The sequence below is a fragment of the Hemitrygon akajei genome, chromosome 9 (genome assembly GCF_048418815.1).
Source record: "Hemitrygon akajei chromosome 9, sHemAka1.3, whole genome shotgun sequence".
In the NCBI taxonomy this organism is placed as follows: domain Eukaryota; kingdom Metazoa; phylum Chordata; class Chondrichthyes; order Myliobatiformes; family Dasyatidae; genus Hemitrygon; species Hemitrygon akajei.
The window spans coordinates 129,587,906-129,609,580 of NC_133132.1; the positions used below are offsets into that span (position 1 = coordinate 129,587,906).

General features: G+C 39.6%; 1 protein-coding gene across 4 annotated transcripts in view; it reads right to left on the minus strand.

The window, feature by feature from the left end:
• LOC140733532 (kelch-like protein 29) overlaps positions 1-21,675 on the minus strand; it is a 431,638-nt gene that overhangs the window by 38,311 nt on the left and 371,652 nt on the right. For all 4 annotated transcript variants that reach the window (XM_073056976.1, XM_073056977.1, XM_073056980.1 and 1 more), the window contains one exon: positions 4,026-4,219. In XM_073056976.1, the coding sequence (XP_072913077.1) occupies positions 4,026-4,219 (194 nt within the window). The remainder of the gene's footprint in view (positions 1-4,025; positions 4,220-21,675) is intronic.

Genomic DNA, 21,675 nt, shown 5'->3' on the forward strand with positions numbered 1-21,675 from the left:
CAAATGAAGGTTGTGTTGGGCAGCCTAGAAGTGGCGCCATTCTTCTGTCAACATAACATGCTAGTATTGTGCAGCAGTACAGTGCAAAGACATAAAATTCCCATAACCTTCAAAACTAATACGTAGTGCTGAAGGAATAATGTAGGTTTATGGACTGTTCAGAAATCTGATGGTGGAGACAGATGGGAAGAAGGTGGTCCTAAATTGTTGAGTATGTGTCTCAGACGCCTGTACCTCCTCCCTGATGATAGTAACAAGAAGAGGGCATGTTCTGGATGGTGAGGGTCCTTAGTGATGGTTGCCATCTACTTGAGGTACTGCCTCTTGAAGACGTTCTTAATGGTGGGGAGGACCATGCACATATTGAGACAGGTAGGGAACACAATCTTCTGCAACCTTTGCAATCCTTTGCATTGTGATATATCAGTCTATGATGCAATTGCTCAATATGTTCACCAAATCTATAAGAGTCTTGATGCACCATCAATAACTCACTCTGAGACGTAAGAAGCGAGATATCGGCTTTTATTGACTGGAAGAATGAACAACACTACATCCTGGAGAATGAGGCCGGGCTCAGGCCTCAATCGCCTTTATACAGGGGTCTGTGGGAGGAGCCACTGGAGCAGTCCAGACAGGTATATGTAGTTCACCACAAGTCTTATACCAAATCTCCTCCAGCTCCTAACAAAGTAGAACCACTGGTGTGCGTTCTTCATGATTGCATCAATGTGTTTGACTCAGATCCTTGGAGATGTTGATACCCTAGGAACTTGAAGCTGTTCATCATTTCCACTGCTGACCTTTCAATGAGGACTAGTGTGTGTTCTCCTGATTATCCTTCCTGAAGTCCACAATCAATTCCTTGGCCTTGCTGATGTTGAATTCTACGTTGTCATTATGATACCACTCAACCAGCCAAACTCTCTGTCTCTCTCCTTTATACCACCTTGTCACCATTTGAAATTTTTCCAACAAGAATAGTATCATCTGTGAATTTATATGTAGATGGTGTTTGAGCTGTGCTTAGCCACATGTTCAATGGGTGTAGAGAGAGTGGAGCAGTGGGCAAAGAACCCATCCTTGACATGCATCCGTTGGAGTGAGTTGGAGATGTTTTTACAGATCCGCACTGACTGTCACCTCCTGAGAAGGAAGCTGAAGATTCCGTTGCAGGAGGAGTAACAGAGGCACAGGTTTTGATGCTTGTTGATTAACAATGGGGTTGAACACCAAGCTGGAATCAATAACAGCAGCCTGATGTCTGCTTTGTTGTTATATAGATGCTCCAAAGCAGAGTGGAGAGCCAGTGAGATTGCATAACCTGTTGTGATTGGAATGAACTGCAATGGGTCCAGGCCCTTGCTTAAGCTGGAGTTAATTTAAGACATTGTCAGCCTCTCAAAGCAATGTATTACAATAGATGTGAGGGTGGTCATTACTGACAAAAATGCAAACTTACAGCTACTGTAACAAAGATCAAGGACTGTGTAGCCTGTTACAAGTAGTTCAGACCAGATATTGTGAATTCTTTTCACTATGTATTAAGAAGTGTATGGTGGGACATACAAATTTGCCAGAATGACTGCTATTCCAACAACATTTAATGTTCAATAGGATCCAGAAGAAGTAGCCCACTTGATTGTCATCATATTGTCCACCCTAGATATTCACTCCTTCTACTGTTGACATACTCTGGTTACACTATCACCAAAAAGTACTGCAGTTCCTCCTCAAGGATAACTTTGAAATCAAACTATCTAATGGATGACCTCTGTCATGAAGGAGGACAAAGGCAGTAAGCACATGGTAGGTTCCTCTGAGTTGTCCTGCTGTTCATTGTTACTTCATTGCTGGGTTTGAATCATCATTCTCCCTAAGCACAACATTATGTGATATCATCACTAGAAGCCCCTCAACACCACCTTCCAGGGCAATAAATCTTGGCCATATCCAGTAAAAGAATAAAAACAACTCCTTAATGTCCAGTCTTAAATCACTTTCTGGCTTCTCTGACCCAATTGTAAGGTAACATTTACATTTTGGATGTTGAAACTATCACTTTTTTCTAGGATGGGAGTGAAATGTAGCACCTGTATGAGAAACAATCAAACTCTGGGTTATGAATCACTGACCCTCTAACACAGTTGATTTCCTACTCTTTATTGCATTAGGAAGGCACAGAGCACAGAGAGATGTCCTCTCTCATACATACGACTTGACTAATACATCCATCAGATTAGTTCTTTTTGAAAATACCCTTTTCCTCTCCATACAGGATATCCTCACACACTAGCCAAACACATGAGCTGATCACAGGGGAAAACTCAATGGCAAATTTGCAGCCCTTCTTCAGATTTAGGATATAAATAAATAAAGACAAGACTCAATTAAAATTCTGAGCAAAGAAACAATTATTTCCTTAATACATTAATCATAATGATATAATATTTAAAGAATAATGAAGTTCTTTTGTATAATACTAACCCATATTAAGCTGATACAGCAGTTGATCATTATCCATTTGGATGAAGTACTACTTTTGATTGAACAGGATGATAAGGGATAATAATTAGCATGCTAACACTCATTGGTGTTCATGTGAAATGTTAATAAAAGAATTTGTCTTGCTGCTTTATCATTTATGATAAAGGCAGTGATTCCCCTGTTCCAGATGAGTACTGTTACGTACCCCGTAACTGGGTCACTTACCAGCAAAGATAGAGAGGTCCGTTGAAGTCTGATGGTACTATTTTTAACAGTATTTATTGATAGAAATACACAAAAATAATATCAATGCAAACACACAGATAATATACGTCGTCAATACTAAATCTAAAAGCGCGGGTATAATAATAATCAATAAGAAATAGCTCTATCGTTGTCTAGGGGATAATGTATTGTCCGATGGAAATATAAAAGTCACTTTAGTTCAGTCAAGCTGTAGGCTGCAGCCTTTGGTTGGAGAGAAAGACGGGTTAAAACTTGCCCATTCCTTTTATGATGTCAATCCTTCGAGAGTCGTTGGGAGTTGAGTTCCCCGTTGTTAGCTAAAAACCATTTTTCCATGGCAAAGGCCACCGATTCTGGGGCAAATGGAAACGGACGCACGTGGCCTTCCACTGGTTTTCGCTATTACGGGATTGCTAGCGTTTCTTCTGGTGCGTCTGAGGGGCTGTTCCCACAGACCCTCTTTTTATCCTGACTCACAGGGTCACAGATGTCAATCAGGTTGGGATGATGCAATCCCTCCACCAACCTCCCCCTCGGTTCACTGCCTGGGGGGGGGGGTTCGATGCATCGTGCAGGATGCAATACACAAGTCCATCTCCAAGAGACAATAGCCGGTATCAATGGGTCCGCCTTTCGGAGGCCAGGACACATTCCAACCTTTTTGTGGATTCTGCATGTCTTTCTCTCATTTCCTGTGTCCCCTGAACTGACTTAATAGGGATCTTGCGATTCTCACAAAGGAGGGGGCTACCCCGCACCCTTCAGCCCCTCAGAGCTGTGGCACATTCGTAACAGTACTTTCTAACTTGCACAAAGGTGTTACCTTTCTTACCTCTCAGTAACCACCAAGAACAACTTCATGGGTAAAATATGTAAAGGGTTTACACACTAGAATAAATCACTAGAATGTTGTTCATCAACAAGAACTGCCAACTGTCTATTATCTTCTGATATAGAGCAAAAAGTACTTTGGGTTTTAGTGCACTTATTTACTATAATTTACTTTCACCACATTCATACTTTTAATGATTTCTTACAAGCTTGTAGAATAATGATGAGAAATTCCCTGCATTGATTTAAATGTGAAAATTTGCCCTGAAATTCTCTATAGATTCAAGTATTCTTCCTTACAGGAAATATAACTTGGACAAATTTCAAAAACATTGTCTTCATTGTGTATCTAACTCACGCAGATTATAAAATAAATATAGTTGATGCTATTCTGAATAATGCAGCTTTTACTGTATGTCATAATAATACAATGTCCTTTTCTAGGGTAATTGCTACTTTACCTATCATAGGAGATTCAATGAAAGTCCATGTGTTTGTTTGAAGGACATATGATTGCAGAACACCAGCGGCCCGTCCTGACTCATTCACACCGCCAAACACGTAGATTTTGCCTCCGCACACAGTTGCAGCTGCAGAATGCACAGCTTTGGGAAGAGGAGCCACTGTTTCCCACTGATTGGTAATTGTATCATACCTGGAAGAACAGAATTTTCAAGCATCATTAACCACTAGCTGCAGTGATTTGGCAACTACTTTTCACTAAGTAGTGCAATTACACAATAAATAACATCAATTTTGTAACTCATTTAATATTATGCACTGGGATTTTACTGTCATTTTGTGCTACTTAATGTCACTGTTCTCCATGCAGCCTGATTTCTGCTGTGTATTTATCTTGGCCATTATGATAATTTAGGACAGAAAATATGCTCTAAATTTATCAATGTTACTCTAGGCATGTGGCCAATGTATTAGAACTAGTAGTTATCAACTCATCATTCCTACGACTGACATAAGCACCAAGGATACAACAATGCTGGGACCTCTCAACTACTGATTAAGAACAATGTATACCATTAGAAACAGTGGGATTAGGACAGAGCTCTTTACCTTTTGTTTCTCCTCTCATCATCTTCCATCCTATATCTTATTACTGCTCCATTCAACTTCCGGAAACATCATTGGGTTTAACCAATCCTGACTATGTGGCCAGCAAATCATTAGGCAGGACCTGTCCTCTAGCATAACACTACTCAACTGGTTCAGGAGTGCTACCATTGCAAAAAAAAAGTTAATTTTACTGCCTTGTAATACTTAGTATGTTTCAGCTTTAATGTCTCATACTTCTGAGCAATGGCATTTGGAATGTCATAAATTTTGTGTATTTAGGTTCATAAATGTAACCAAGTTTTTTCTATGATATAATCCACAGTGGAAAGACAGTTGTAAAGACATACTCCAATAATAAATGGGGTAGGATAAGGGTACAAATCATTCAAGGCCACAGGGCTGGGAAGCTTTGTGGCTAAAGTATTGAACCACCTGTTAAGAGTTTTGGACTCTTGATCCGGAGACCTGAGTTTGAATCTCATCAAGGAGTTTAAATACAAGCACAAAATAAATCTAGTGTTAGTAATGGCAATGCTTCTGGCTTGCTGTAAAAATGCATCTGGTTTATTGCTGCTCTCCACAGAAGAAAACATGTGCTTACCTCTTCTGGCCTAACTGTGACTCCAAACCCACCAATATAGTTGACTTGCAATTGCCTCCTCAGTTCAGGGGGAATTTGGGGATGAATACTGACTTTGTGGACATTTCATATCGTGTGAACAAATGTAAAACAATCCTTAGCTTCTGGTTTTTACGTATCATTAGATTGGAAAAAAAATCTACTTATCTTTCCAATTAGATGACCCTGTAGCTCAATGAGCAGCAATAGAAAAGGGCTGAAGTATAATTAAATTACTATAATTATTTTGATTGAATTCTTTACTAATAAAGGGGTCTAAACACCTAGTCACTCAACTTATAATTGATCAGTTTATGAATTATATTAGTATTAGCAAATCACAGACATGCAATTGAAATCTTAAAGATATCTTGGAGCTGATTTCCTGATTAATATGTTATTGTGGAGCTGAACTGATAAACACAACATTTTGCTTCACAAAATGTCACCTAGAATAGGACAGTTGACAGAATTCCATTGTTGTCTACTCAAATGTGTTTACAAATCTGTACTTTGTCTAAATAGATGTCAGCAGGATAACATAACCCAGTTTGTAGCACAGACATAAATATCTTGGTGTCAATCTGGAAGCTGTAGCAGCACATCTTCCATCATTAGAATATGATTCTTGCACACACAAGATATTGTAATGGAGTGTAACAGGGTTATTTTACTTACAAGTGCCTATTTAGGCTTGCATTGTATATCCTTTAATCAAACAGTTTCTGCAGTTTGTCAAGGTATTGAAGCAGAAAATATTACAATAAAATTAAAATCAGGTGATAGTTATTTTTATAAACTTTAATATATGATAAAATCATACATTCACATTGCTTGTGAAAACATTTACCTCAGAATTCCTTTGCTCATTTCAACATTGGAATTCATCTACTTGGAGAGATTAGAGGAGGTGGGTTTAAAGCAAAGAGTTAAAGGATTAATTGATTTGTTCAAAATTAATAGGGGCCTTGTGTAGAAAAGGGGAAAGATTCCATTGAAATGAGAACTGATAACTAAGAGGAACAAATTTGAAATAATTGACAGAGGAACCAATAGAAGAAGGGATTTGTTTCATGAAACAAGTTGGTGTGCTCCAGAACACACTGTCCAGAAATGTGGCAAAATCAGATTTAATTAGTAGCTTTTGAAATTTTGAAATAGGAGGTTTATAAAGAGCTTGGGCTCTTTCGGGATTATTTGGTGGGTAGCAATCATAATGATCTATTAGGCAAAGACCAGCAAAAAGAAGCAAAGGTGGAAATGGATGTGTCGTTGTTGGAGTGGACAGCGTTAAGAGTAGTCGGGCTTTGGCGAGAACAGGTGGAGGCGAGTAAAAGGGAGGCGAGAGGCAAGAGTCAATATTGGACGGCTGGAAAATGATCTTGCAGAGGTAGTAATGGGGGGTTCATAGAAATGGCAAACTACTTTGCATCAGTCTTCACTGTGAATGATACTAGAAATTTGAGCTTGTGATGGGGCAGTAGTACCTGTAGTTGTTATTACTAAGGAGGTGATGCTTGGGAAGAAAACCTACAGCACAATACAGGCCCTTCAGTCCACAATACTGTGTCAAACATGTACTTACTTAGAAATTACCTAGGTTACCCGTAGCCCTCTACACCCTCGGGTTCTGGAAGAGGTGGCTGAAGAGATTGAGCAGCCATTCGTAATGATCTTCCAAGAATCACTACATTCTGGAATGGTTCCAGTACTGGAAAACTGCAAATATCACTCCATTCCTTAAGAAGGTAAGGATGCAGAAGAAAGGAAATTATGCACCAATTAGCCTGACTTCGGCAGCTGGGAAGATGTTAGAGTCCATTGTTAAGTATAAGGTTTTGAGGTACATAATAAAATAGGCCAAAGTCAGCATGGTTTCCTTAAAGGGAAGATCTTGCCTGACAAATCTGTTGGAATTCTATGAGGAAATAACTGGCAGGGTAGACAAATGAGAATCAGTAGATGTTGTTTATTTGAATTTTCGCCTTCAGCGAGGTGCTGCACATGAAGCTGCTTAACAAGATAGGAGCCTATGGTATTACGGGAAAGGCACGAGCATGGGTAGAAGATTGGCTGACGGCCAGAAGGTGAAGAGTGGAAATTAAAGAGGGCCTTTTCTGGTTGGCTACCTACAACTAGTGCTGTGCTGCAAGGGTTGGTGTTGGGACTGCTTCTTTTCATATTACATGTTTTGGTTGACGGAATTGATGGCTTTATGGCCAAAATTACGGATGATGCGAAGATGAGTGGGGGGCAAGTAGGCTCGAGGAAGCAGGGACTCTGCAGAAGGACTCAAAAAAATTTGGAGAATGGGGAAGTAAAGGGCAGATGGAATACAGCGAAGGGAAGTGCATGGTCATGCACTTTGGTAGAAGGAATAAAAGTGTAGACTACTTTCTAAATGGGGAGAAAATTCAAAAACCAGAGGTGCGAAGGGCCTCAGGAATAAGGTTGGCTTGCAGGTTGAGCCAATGGTGAGGAAGACAAATGCATTGTTAGCATTAATTTTGAGAATACGTACTAGAATATAAAAGCAAGGATGTAACAATGAGGATTTATAAGGCACTGGCCAGACCACATTTGGTGTATCGTGAGCAGTTCTGGCATATTATCTGAGAAAAAATATGCTAGTATTGGAGATTGCCCTGAACAGATTCACAAAAAATGATTCCAGGAATAAAAGGTTTAACATATGAGAAGCGTTTGATGTCTCTGGGTCTGTACTGGCTGGAGTTTAGGAAAATGAGGGGGACCTCATTGAAACCTATCGAATGCTGAAAGGCTAAGATAGAATGTTTGTGGAGAGGATGTTTCCTCTAGTGGACGTGACTAGGACCAGAGGGCTCCGCCACAGAATGGAAGGACATCTATTTACAACAGAGATAAGGAGGAATTTCTTTATCCAGGGGATAGTGAATCTGTGGAATTCACTGCCACAAACAACTGTGGAGGCCAAGTCATTGGGTATACTTAAAGTGGAACTTGACAGATTATTGATTAGTCAAGACATCAAAGGTTAGAGAGAGAAGGCAGGAGAATGGAGTTGAAAAGTTATTTCTGATGAAACGCTGGGACAGACTTGATGGTGCAAATGCCCTAATTCTGCTATGTCTCATGGAACCCAGGATCTGAAACTGAATTTCAGTTTCATGTGAGAACTGCTCTGTTCAACTTCCGTTTAAAAACAACATCAATGGACACAGGACAAAGCCACTGTCAAATTAAACATAAAAGCAAATTATAATTCAATTGCAATAAATATTAAAATATATGGGCCTAGAAATCACAGATCTTAAAATATTAGTTTTTCTAACATAGAATTTTGAAAGAATAGTGTATATTTTTGTGGCATTATGCCACTAACACTGCTGCAACAAAACCTTGTGAGCCTACTTGCAAGATAAATCAACTAGTCTCAGAGGGTTTCCTGGGCCAACAACTTCAGTCTCCAGACTCTGATCACTTTAATTCTGAAGCTTCCTGAGGTAAGCAAGTAGAACAATTGCTTGTGGGTTAAGTAAATTCAATTGCAATTACTAAATAAGATTAGATGACCATGTTTGCAAAATTGCTGTGTGGCAGACAGAATGTCCAAAAAAAAAATTGCTAAACTACTTTGGTTGTTTTGGTCTCCTTCTGTAAGGAGTCAAATCTTGAGGTTGTTTCACTATCCATTCACAAATCTGATAGCAGAAGGGAAGAAGCTGTTCCTGAAATATTGAGTGTGTGTCTTCAAGCTCCTGTACCTTCTCCCTGATGTTAGCAATGAGAAGAGAGCTTGTCCTGGGGTTCTTAATGATGGATGCCACCTTTTTGAGGTATTGCCTTTTGAAGATGTCCTTAAGGCTGGGGAGGGTCGTGCCCATGATGGAGCAGGCTGAGTTTACAATCTGATCCCGTGAAGTGGCCCCTCAATACTAGGTGGTGGTGTAAACAGTTAGAAGTCTCAATATAATCTCCCCCCAGCCCTACCTTTCTTTCTCTTTTATTTCCCACAATTCTCCACCTTCCCCCTAGCCCATTTCCCTCCAGCCTATCACTTCCCAGCTCTCTACTTCATCCCTCCCCCCACTTCTTATCCCCCCTCGACCATCCCATGTTACTTCACTCCTGATGAAGGTTTTGGCCCAAAACGTCCCAAAACTACCTCCTCCCATAGATGCTGTCTGGCCTGCTGAGTTCTGCCAGCATTTTGTGTTTTTAGAAGTTTCTCCGTGGTACATTTGTAGAAATTTGATAGAGACTTTGGTGACAGACCAAATCTCCTCAAGCTCCTTATGAAATATAATTGCTGTCATGCCCTTTTAGTAACTGCATCAGCATGTTGGGCCCAGGATAGATCTTCAGAGATGTTGACACCCATGAACTTGAAACTGCTCACCCTTCCCAATGCCGGTCCCTCAAGAGGACTGGTGTATATTCCCTCAACTTCCCCTTCCTTAAGTTCACACTGTCCACTCAATCACCTGATCTATATAATTCCTGTAAGCTTCCTTGTCACCATCTTAGGTTCTGCCAACAACAGTTGCGTCATCAGCAAATTTATACATGGCCTTTTAGCTGTGCCTAGCCACACAGTCATGACTGTGGGGACTACAGGAGTGAGCTAAGCACACATCCTTGAGGTGTGCTGGTATTGACTGTCAGTGAGAAGATATTATTTCTAATCCATGCTGACTGTGGTTTCCCGATATGGAAGTCAAGGATCCAGTTGCAGAAGGAGATACAAAGGTCCAGGTTGTACAGCTTGTTAATTAGTACTGAGGGTAAAATAGTGTTGAATGCTGAGTTGTAATCAATAAACAGCAGCTACTGTAGGTATTTCTGTTGTCCAGGTAGTCCAAGGCTGAGTGGAGAGCCAGTGGGATTGCATCTGCTGTAGACCTATTACGGCGGTAGGCAAATTGCAGCAGATATAGGACTTTGCTTAGGTGGCAGTTGATTCAGGCTATCACCAACCTCCCAAAGCACTTCATCACCGTAGATGTGAGTGCAACTGGGCAACAGTCATCAAGGAAGCTCACTCTGCTCTTCTTGGGCACTGGTATGATTGGTGCCTTTTTGCAGCAAGTGAGAACCTCCAACTACAGCAGTGAGAGTTTGAAGATGTCTTTGAACACTCCCATCAGTTGGCTGGAACAAGTATTCAGTGTTCTACCAGATACACCACTAGGGCCTGATGCCTTGACACTTTAGTTGCAACTGCCATAGAGAAGGAGAATATCTAAGTGTGTGTAAATGCCATTAAAGTGGCAATAGTGGAAAATGCAGCAACTTTAAAATTAAAGTGAAAGTTAATGTTCAGTATGTTGATAAGCAGAGGTACAAATAAACATCATAGTGGTGGTAGAGATACTACAGAAGGTATACAACCTCTGCAAACATTAACAAGGCTACATCCACACTACCCGTCGGATAAATCTGTAACTGAAGCGTTTTCTCTTCGTTTTTACCCTCCGTCCACACTAAAACGGTGTTTCGTCTCCTGAAACCGGAGCTTTTCAAAAACACTTTCCAGGGTGGGTATTTTTGAAAATGCTGCTCGGGCAGATCAGTCTGGCTGGGGTAACCGGAGACTTTTGAGAACACTATCAAATGGTAGTGTGCTATTTCATCGTTTTCTTGAATGCAACCTAACAATTTCAGAACAGACAGCAATGAGACTGAAGCCAGAAGAGTTAGAAATGTACTCACCAAATACTTTGACCCATAATTTACTGAATAAATAAGTATACTCACTTTGCCCTGCTTTCTGTCCTTGCTCGTATGAAGGTGGTTTACCTATTTATGAAAGTACTTCTCTGACAATAGATGTGTAACAGCCTAATGTAACATTGTATGGAAATACATGATAACACTGATGCAGACATGTTTTATACATTTAACAAGGTGCTTTATTAATGCAACAGAGTTGGTCAGTTTTTCAATGTTCGTCGTCAGCTGGGTCAATCTGTCCGTGAACTCTCTGTCAGTTGCCGCCATACGCTCCAGTATTTGTTTTTTCTGTTTTAAGTTCTCCTGTGCGAGAGCCAACAGCTGTCTGTCGTTTTAAGTTTTTCTAGTCTGTAACTACACAAATGTGCACTTTCACGGTGAGATTTGACACCAAACATGCCACTTGTTTTCGGTAGATGTGTTCTGCGCATGCGCAGTAGGAGGAGATTCGCCAGAATCTCCATTCCAGTGTGGATAGAGATATTTTCAAAAATGCATAGTGTGGACACCTATCGTTTTTACATGAAACCGGCATTTTCAAAATTATCCCGTCTAGTGTGGATGTAGCCCAAGACCCTCCTAGTGTTCCGTAACACCACTAGCATATTAATGTTTAGTGATGCCTGTTTGTCTGATAACCAATTCTTATTCCATGTCTGCAAATTATCACCCTTAACCATTGACTACACCAACAATAAACAGCCTACTGAAAATGCAAGTGCATCATATATTCTGGCACCTCTTCATCTATTCTACTTGTTAAGATTCTCAAAAAATTCCAGCAAGTTAGTCAAACATGATTTTCCTTTCATAACCCCAGGTAACCCAGACTGCAGCATCTGCTCCAACACTAACTACAGACCACCATGTTAACAGTTCCAGGCTCTCACTCCCCAAGGATCCATATTTGCCATGTTCATCTTCAAATGCCTGTTCATACTTATTTTCTTCAGTTATTCATTCTTGCTAGTCTACTAGTTCTCTGGTATTTCTGGGAGGGTTTTTTTTTGTCTTCTGTAAAGACAGACACAAAGTGGTTGCAAAATTTCTCTGCCATTTCCTTACTCCCCATCATTAATTCTCTTCTGACTCTGTAAGGGATTCACATTTAATAAGAAAATGTTCTACTGCTATTATAGTAATATTGTAATTTGCAGAATACAGAAATTAAAGACATTGCATGATGTATTAAAAAGATTATGGATATAGAATGTACTTAATATTTTCAAAAGTATATATTTGAGAAATTGTAAACTATATTAGGCCAGCAGTATATTTATTCTAATATGTGAATAACTGTGCCTGGAACATCACAATAAAATAGCATTTCATCCCTGGTTTATCTGCTGATTATAATTAATGACTAATTGAATGGCGGAGCAGACTCGATGGGCCAAATGGCCTAATCCTGCTCCTAAGTCTTATGGTCAAATTAATTCATACATTGATGACTTTAAACTAAATTAAGTCCTGAGATGCAACCTTTTTGCTGAATAGTGTGTTATATGTTGAGCATAGTAAAAAACTGTGTTCTGCTTCTTTAAAAAAATAACACAAGACAGTTCATTGCTTACCTATAATTGTATTCTCCTTATACATATATGCTAACAATTACCAAAACAACAAAAGAATCCTCCTGAAATTGCCATCTCAAATAAACATTTCTTTCTCACAAACAATACACAATCCACTAATGTGAAATCAATGGCAAGATGTTCTAAATGTTCAAAATGTGAAATAAGGATTGAAGACTGTTAAATTTCAATTTCCTATAAACAAGCATAAATGTTTCTCACCCTCTGCATGCTACCTTTGCTGAACAGGGGACCGCTTTTAGTAATAGACTAAGGTAACTGTGCTGTTCCAAAGAGGTCATACTTACCCTTGGCCATTAGGCTCTATAATGAGTCACCCGATAGCTGGGGAAGTGATGACCCCATCTTGATAGACTCTTTGAAGTAACTTATATTTATTCTTTCGTGCTTCTCTTTTAATATTTGTATATCTGTGCACTTGTAACGCTACTGTGACACTGTAATTTCCCTTGGGATCAATAAAGTATCTAAAATATCTACTGAATTTGATGCAGCACAAAAAAAAAACACAAAAGATAAAGTACACAATAAGGATGACAATAAAACACAACTGATGTAAATATATTAGATAGCTTATATCCATAAATTGATTGTATGTCCATAAAGTAATGCTAGACATAAGGTGACTGAGAGGAAAAACAAAGTAGTGGTGGCTGGGCATGCGTTAGTGGGTGGAGGTGTTGATCAGCCTTACTGCTCGGGGAAAGTATCTGTCTTTTTGAGTCTGGTGGTTTTGACGTGGATGCTACCGAGCCTGCTCCCTGATAGGAGCGGGACAAACAGTCCACGAGCAGGGTGGGTAGGATCCTTCATGAAGTAACTGGCCCTTTTCCAGCACCTTTCTGTATACATGTTGGTGGTGGTGGGAAAGGTGGTACCAATGATACCCGTTGTAGAACCATCCTGTCCGCTGCAATGCAGCTTCCACACCATGCAGTGACGCAGCATGTAAACATGATCAGTACTGTGTACCTGTAGAATGCCATAAGTATGGATGTACATAGTCCAGCTCTCGTTAGCCTCCTCAGAAAGGAGAGGCATTGGTGAGTTTTCCTGACCGTGCAAAGTAGTTTAATTTCCTTCAGGATAAATAAAGTTTTGCCTCATCTTTTCTTAGAAAAGGCTACATAGCATCCATGCTAGGATAACCAGACTCAAAAAAGTTACTTTCCCCAGGCAGTAAGGCTGATAACACCTCCACCCACTAACCTGTTCTCCAAGCACTTTATTATATTTCATACTGGGACCACGAGAGGTTGTGTGAGATGTGCCCTCCCAGGAGGTTGAAACTACTGTGCTGCTGATGTAAGGGGGGGGGGGGGGGTCGGTGGGTGTGAGAGCTGTATGTTCTCCTGAAGTTGATAGCATTAAGGAAGGAGTTATTTGTTTGGTACTAGGCCTTGAACTCTTCCATCTCTTCTCTGTAGACCACCTGAGCGTTGTTGGTAATGAGCCCCATCGTTTGACAATGTGATTACTCGGTGTTTGTCTGTGTAGATGTATGTGAGAAAAATGTACAGCTATGAGCCCAGCACAATGCCCTGAGGGGCACCCATGTTGAGGTTGATGGGGAGGGTGGGGCAGTTGTGCATCCTGACTCTCTGCAGTCTGTTCGTTAGGAAGTCCAAAACCCAATTGCACTGTGGTGCACTTAGACAGAGGAGTAGGGGTTTGTTCACTCAGGTCAGTGGGCACCAGAGTTGAATGCTGAACTGAAATCCAGAGACAGCATTCTGACAGAAGTGTCCTTGTTTTCTGGGTGTGTCAGGGCTAGGTGCATGTCAGGTGCTGTGGCATCTCTCTATTGGTAAGCATATTGGTGAGTGTCCAATGTAGCAGGAATGGAGTTTTTGATATGTGCCATTATCAGCCATTTAAAATACATCATGATGATTGATGTCAGTGCCACAGGGTGGTAGTCGTTTAGTTTAATAAAAACGATTTAAAAGAACTGAGACGTCCAGTATGTAGAAAGAGAAACACAGTCAACACTTCAGTTTGTTTTCACAGAATCTGATGAAAAACATCACTGTCACTGCTCAGTGCTGAAGGAAAGCAATCTGCAATCTGTTCATGGTCACTTAATCAGTTGCAAATATCTTTGTAACTACATAGGCAAATTATTTCAATTACTGAGAGAAGAAGAAACTATTTGTTGCAAAGTGCTTGGAAGGCAGATTGGACTTCATAAAGCAAAAGTACTTCTCGTGAATGGATTCAAAGTGGTGTCAAACTTCATGCACAAACACTCGGTCCTTTTCCCAGTCTAATGTCTAATATATAGACTTTACTTTTGGAGGGCTCTTGGCTACAGATTGCAGGCTTCTTGTCATAATGTGTAGGGTAAGATCCATCTACTACTTCGTCATGGAGTTGACTCAGTTTTACAATGAAACATAAAATAAATGCTGCTCCAAGATCTGAGTGTAGTAGCTAATACCAAGTCCCATGAATAACAATGTTACAATGACAAAATAATCAATACATTTTTAGAGCAATTATCTTGGCTGGGAAAAATTTCTGTTCTTTTGTAAAAGCAGACAGAACCTCAACACACTTTTTCCCTTGTATCAAGAAAAATGTCTATTGTATACTTGAGTTCTTAGAAGCAGAGTATTATTCACTCCAGTGAACGATCTGCAATGTCACAACAAGGTCTCTTTGAAGAAAGTGGCAGCCAAGCCACTCTGTTTATTTCTGCACCTAAATGAAAGGTTGGATGATCCATTTCAATGAAAGTGGTGCAAAATACATAGCGGAAGTGAAAAAGTAGTTGGCTTAGGTTTTGCTAGAGATAGATAACTTATAGTATGTTCATAAGATTCAGAAGTTTAAGCTGTTAAGGATGCAGCACAATTGGGGTTGTGTTGGGTGGGTGTAGGGTTTGTGAAGAGGAAGGGATGTAGAAATGAGTGCATTAGAAGCCCTAATGGATTACACAGATTACTTATTTAACTAATTATACTTGGTGATAATTAAACAGAAGAATGACTGAGAAGAGAGAATTACAGTATATGAATTTGTTGTTACAGAAGATAGAATCGGAACCAAAGAAGGAAAGAAAGACTGGAGAGAAACAGAGGAAAAGTTGTTAGACAACATGAGACACTATTCCTATAAAAAGTTACTTTCTACCTGAAGTTTGGTTGGTAGTCAATAGAAAACACCACATTATGATTAAGAGGCAAGTATGCAATGAGGTTAAATTCACAATGTCTCTGAGGTGCCATTTTTGTAAAATAATAATAGGACACTATAAATCAGCCAGCAATTCATGGTGGTTTATTTATACGTAGGCTGTCACATCATAGCCACAAATTGCTAGCCTATTTGAAAATTAAGACCATGAAACCAGAAGATACAAGACTAGAATTAGGCAATTCAGCCCATCAAGTCTGCTCTACTATTCCATCATGGCTGACTTATTATCCCACTCAACCCCATTCTCCTGTCTTCTCCCTGTAACCTGAATAATCAAGAACCAATCAACCTCCATCTTAAATATACCCAATGAACAGGCCTGCACAACTGTCTGTGGCAATGAATTCCACAGATTCACCACCCTCTGGCTAAAGAAAGTTTACTTCATCTCGGTTCTAAATGGACGTCCCTCAACTCTGAGGCTGTGCTCTCTGGTCCTAGGCTCCTGCACTATTAGAAACAATCTCTCCATCTCAGCCGTTCAATATTCGATAGGTTTCAATGAGATCCCTCATCATTCTTCTAAACTCCAGTGAGTACTGGCCCAGAGCCATCAAATGCTTCTCATGTGCGAACCCTTTGATTTCTGGGATCATTCTCTTGAACCTCCGCTGCCTTATAAAGCCTCAGCCTTACATCCTTGCTTTTATATTCTAGTCCACTTGAAATGAAAGCTGACATCGTAGTTGCCTTCCTTACCACTGACTCAACTTGCAAGTTAACCTTTAGGGAATTGTGCATGAGGACTCCAAAGACCCTTTGCACCTCTGATTTTTGAATTTTCTCCACATTTAGAAAATTGTCCATGCTTATGTTCCTTCTGCCAAAGTGCATGACTATGCACTTCCATCTGCCACTCTTGTCCATTCCCCTAATCAGTACAAATCCTTATACAGGCATCCTGATTCCTCAGCAATACCTGCCCTTTTACCCATCTTCATATTGCCCACAATCTTGGCCACAAAGCCATCAATTTCCTCATCCAAATCATTAACATAAAACATGAAAAGAAGTGATTTACCCCTGCAGCACAGGTGTCTTCCTGCCTTTAGAATACTTCTTCATCTTTGGGATGGATCTATCACGTGCCTTCCAAATTGCTGCCAGAAATTCCACCCATTGCTGTTCTGCTGTCACCCCTGCTAGTGTCCCCTTTCAATCAATTGTAGCTAGCTCCTCTTTCATACCCCGTAATTCTCTTTACTCCACTGTAATACTGGTTCATCTGATTTCTTCTCCTCAAACTGCAGGATGAATTCTATCATATTATGATTACTAACCCTTAAAGGTTCCTTTACTTTAAGCTCCCTAATGAAATCTGGGTCATTACATAACACCCAATTCAGAATTGCTGTTCCCCTAGTGGGCTCAACTACAAGCTGTCTAAAAAGCCATCTCATAGGCATTCTACAAATTCCCTCTCTTGAGATCCAGCACCAACCTGATTTTCTCAATCTACCTGCATATTGAAATCTCCCATGATTATCGTAACATTGCTCCTTCTTACGTGCCTTTTCTATCTCCTGTTGTAATTTGTATCCCACATCCTGGCTACTGTTTGGTGGGCTGTATGTAACACCCATCAGGGTCTTTCTACCCTTGCAGTTTCTTAACTCTACACACAAGGATTCTACATCTTCCAATCCCATCTCACCTCTTTCTATGGGCTTGATTTCATTTTTTTTTTAACCAGCAGAGCCAAACCACCCCTTTTGCCTACCTATGTGTCCTTTCAATAAAATGTGTATCCTTGGATGTTAAGATCCCAATTATAATCATTCTTCTGCCATGACTCAGAGATGCCCACAACGTCATACCTGTCAACTTCTAACTGCACTGTAACGTTCTGGCTCGGGTGTGACGGAACCTGAATTAAACGTCGAGGTAAACCGTAGTCAATGAAAACAAGGTCGCAGTAAGATTAATCATTTACTGTTCACTCTTCACATTAACATATGGTGAAAACTGTTGATAAAACAATACAAGATTGGTACAGTGTTTGTTTCCTTCTAGATATCGCAGTTACATCGTGAATACTTGCAAAGGTAAAACTACAACAACTACATTAAAGTGCAGCATACAGTCAGAATCTACCTACTCCATTGACTGCTTTAAATACACTTCAACACAAACTATCCCGACTCTTTAACTACCGAAAACATAAACCTTATCGATCGTCGTTACTTTTAACAGAATCAGCGTTAACATTTTAATTCAACATATCGATTATCTCATGACTTACAGCATTGCTTTCACTGTGTTTCTGGTGCGTAGAGAGAAAACTCTGCTTGCGCTGAACTGGCACATGTCTGGCCCCCACCCTTGCGTTTATCCCAAAACGGTATTTTCCCACAAGACGCGGCAAAACCGGATGTGACGTCATCGCATGCCGCGATATATTACAGACAAATGAATTTACTTAAACAATCCTAACTTTAACTAAAAAATGCTAACGCACGAATTACTAAGCGAAAATATTATAAACTAAATAACTGCCATAAAGGCAGCACATGCACTATAAGATCATACACCTTTTACCACATACTGCATGCACTCAAATACAACACCTTCAATCCAGTAGTCATCACCCATCCTCAGCCCTATCACCCCAGTTCCCATCCCCATACCAAATCAGTTTAAACCCTCCCCCACAGCTCTGGTAAATCAGCCCGCAAGGATATTGGTCCTTGCTTCATTGTTGCTGGATCTCAATCATGAAATTCTCTGTCTAGCAGCATCTTCCCCAAAAAGAAATAAGATCAAGGAATTGATTGTAGACTTTAGGAAACTTAAGTCCAATCCAGTCCACACCAGTCCTCTTCCAGGGATCAGCAGTGGAAAGAGTGAGCTGTTCCAAGTTCCTGGGTGTTAACATCCCTGAAGCTCTTTCCCTGGCTCAACATATTGATGTAATTATGAATATATTTCATTAGGAGCTTGAGGATATTTTCTTATCACCAAGGACTTTAGCAAATTTTTACAGATAGAGAACATTCTAACAGTTTGCCTTACTGTCTAGCATGGAGGGGCTACTACATATGACTGGAAAAAGTTGCAGAGGGTTGTAAATTCAGTCAGCTCCACCAAGGACACTAATCTCACCACCATTGAGGACATCTTCAAAAGGTGATTCTTCAAATAGGCAGGATCCATCAATAAATACCCCCACCACCCAGGACTTGGACTCATCTCATCTCAACCATCAGAAAGGAGGTAAAGGAGTCTGAAGCCACACACTCAATGTTTTAGGAACAGCTTCTTCCCCTCTGCCATCAGATTTTGACCAGACAATGAACCCATGAAAATCTCCTCACAATCTTTGCTCCTTTTTGCACTACTTATTTAAAATTATATATGTTTCATATTGTAATGTATATTATATTTTATATATTGCACTGTACTGCTGCTGTAAAATGACCAGTTTTAGTATATCATGATAATAAACAGATTTTGATTCTGAATGCCTTGGTCCAAGAAGGTTGTTCACTATCATCTACTCCAGAGCAATAAGAGATGGGCAGTAAACACTTAACTTGCTTATGTCTTGTATCTTGTAAAAGTTACGTAAAATTACAGGTTATGGACTACAAACTTATATTAAACAATGTTTCTTGTTATATGCATAGATTTTTCCCGAAGTAAAAATCCATTGGATTTTTTACACTTACAGTCAATACCCACAATCCATTTCAGTAGATTGCCACTATCCATTGGGCAGGAGATACAGAATCCTGAAATTCCACACCATCAGATTCAAGAGCTTCAACTATTCAGCCCTTGAACCATCTCTGGTCATTAAAGTTTAGCAACACTAGACCACTTTACACTAAAATTGACTTTTTTGTTTGAATCATGTTTTCTCATAAAAATTATGCCTAATTTTCACAAGAGGTTTCATTTGTGTTTCTCTTGTGATGCCATTGCACGTAACTTTTTCAATGCATGCGTGCAAACATATTTGTACTTTATGACAATAAACTAAACATTGATTTTGAAAATGTTTTTCCATTCTGGTTTTTCATTTATTCCATTCTGGTTTCTGATTATGTAAATGTATTTGGACAAAAACACTCTATTAAAAAAAACAGTACGGGTTATATCCTATTTGCCATTACACTGAAAGTGAAAATTCCACCCACATCCTAGGAATAAAAGGGTCACTGAGCTTATTAATGCCAACACACATTGTGTTGCCTTTATGGCATTTGTTTAGTTTATAATATTTTCACTTTAGTAATTTGTTTGTTAGCATTTTTTAGTTAAAGTTAGGATTGTTTAAAGTAAATTCGTTGTCTGTGATATATCGCGGCATGCGATGACGTCACATCCGGTTTCGCCGCGACTTGTGGGAAAATACCGGTTTGGAGAAACGGGAAGGAGGGGGCTCACATGTGCAAGATCAGTGCAAGAAAAGTTGTCTTTCTACGCATTAGAAACATAGTGAAGCAACGCCGTAAGTTCATGAGATAATCGATATGTTGAATTAAAATGTTAACGCTGATTCTGTTAAAAGTAATGACGGTCGATAAGGTTTATGTTTTCGTTAGTTAAAGAGTCGGGATAGTTTGTGTTGAAGTGTATTTAAAGCAGTCAACGGCGCAGGTAGATTCTGACTGTATGCTGCACTTTAACGTAATGTAGTTGTTGTAGTTTTACCTTTGCAAGTATTCACGATGTAACTGCGATATCTAGAAGGAAACACTGTACCAATCTTGTATTGTTTTATCAACAGTTTTCACCATATGTTAATGTGAAGAGTGAACAGTAAATGATTAATCTTACTGTGACCTTGTTTTCATTGACTACGGTTTACCTCAACGTTTAATTCGGGTTCCGTCATACCGAGCGAGAACGTTACAATACTGAATATCAACTAAGTCAATCTAGAAAAGTAACTCCGTTTCCAATGCATCATGTGGCCTGCTCTTATAAAATAATGAACCACACTCTGCTCAGGCTTAAACCAATAAAAGAGCAAAGAATCTAATAGAAGACAGGAAAAACTTACTATTAATATCAAAGGAACTGTTGTCACATTTGATTCCCATTACAGTAACCCACTAGAAAATGGTGTTGAATTTTGGTGATAATTCTATAAGGATCTTGTGGATTGCCTCTATGTAGTGAAGTTATTCTGACACAGATTAATGTATGTAGAAAATCTCTGTGCGGTATTTCCCCAGTATTTATTAAAACAACTTAAAATAGTTGGAGTCAGGCACTTTAAAAATATACACATATATTTTAACAGATTTGTGTAAAAGCAGAAAAGTTGTTGGAGAGAGTAATTTGATACCCCCCATTCCCAAAATATAATTCCTATATATATTTCAGATGTGTGACTAGCTGGATCTTCTATATAATTTGACAGTTTCCAATTTAATAGCAATTATTATAAATTCATTGAATGCGCTGGTTCTTTTAAAGGACTACCCAATTCAGTTTTACCCCACTATCCTGCAAAATAATTCACTTCTAAGTTGACCATCCAAAAGTCCATTGGAGTGTAATTTCTCCCCCCTTGTAAGAGTTTCCAGATCTCAAAAGCAACTGCATGAACAAGAAAGAATCTATGAGCCAACCTATTTTCCCTAGAAGAAAAGTTTGCTTGAAGAATATCAACAATTCTCATAATTTCAAAAACCTCTTTAATCCTTTGGAGAAATTACAAGCAGGATAGACACCAAAGGAGAATTGGTGGGTGTTGTGTACTTAGATTTTCAGAAGGCCTTTGGCAAGGTGCCACACTTAAGGTTACTGAACAAGAACCCATAGCATGACAGGTAAGATACGAGCATGGATAAAGCAGTGGAGGCAGACGGTGGAAATAAAGTAAGCCTTTTCTGGTTGGTGCCAGTGACTAGTGGTGTTCTACAGGGGTCTGTGTTGGGACTGCTTCTTTTTTCATTG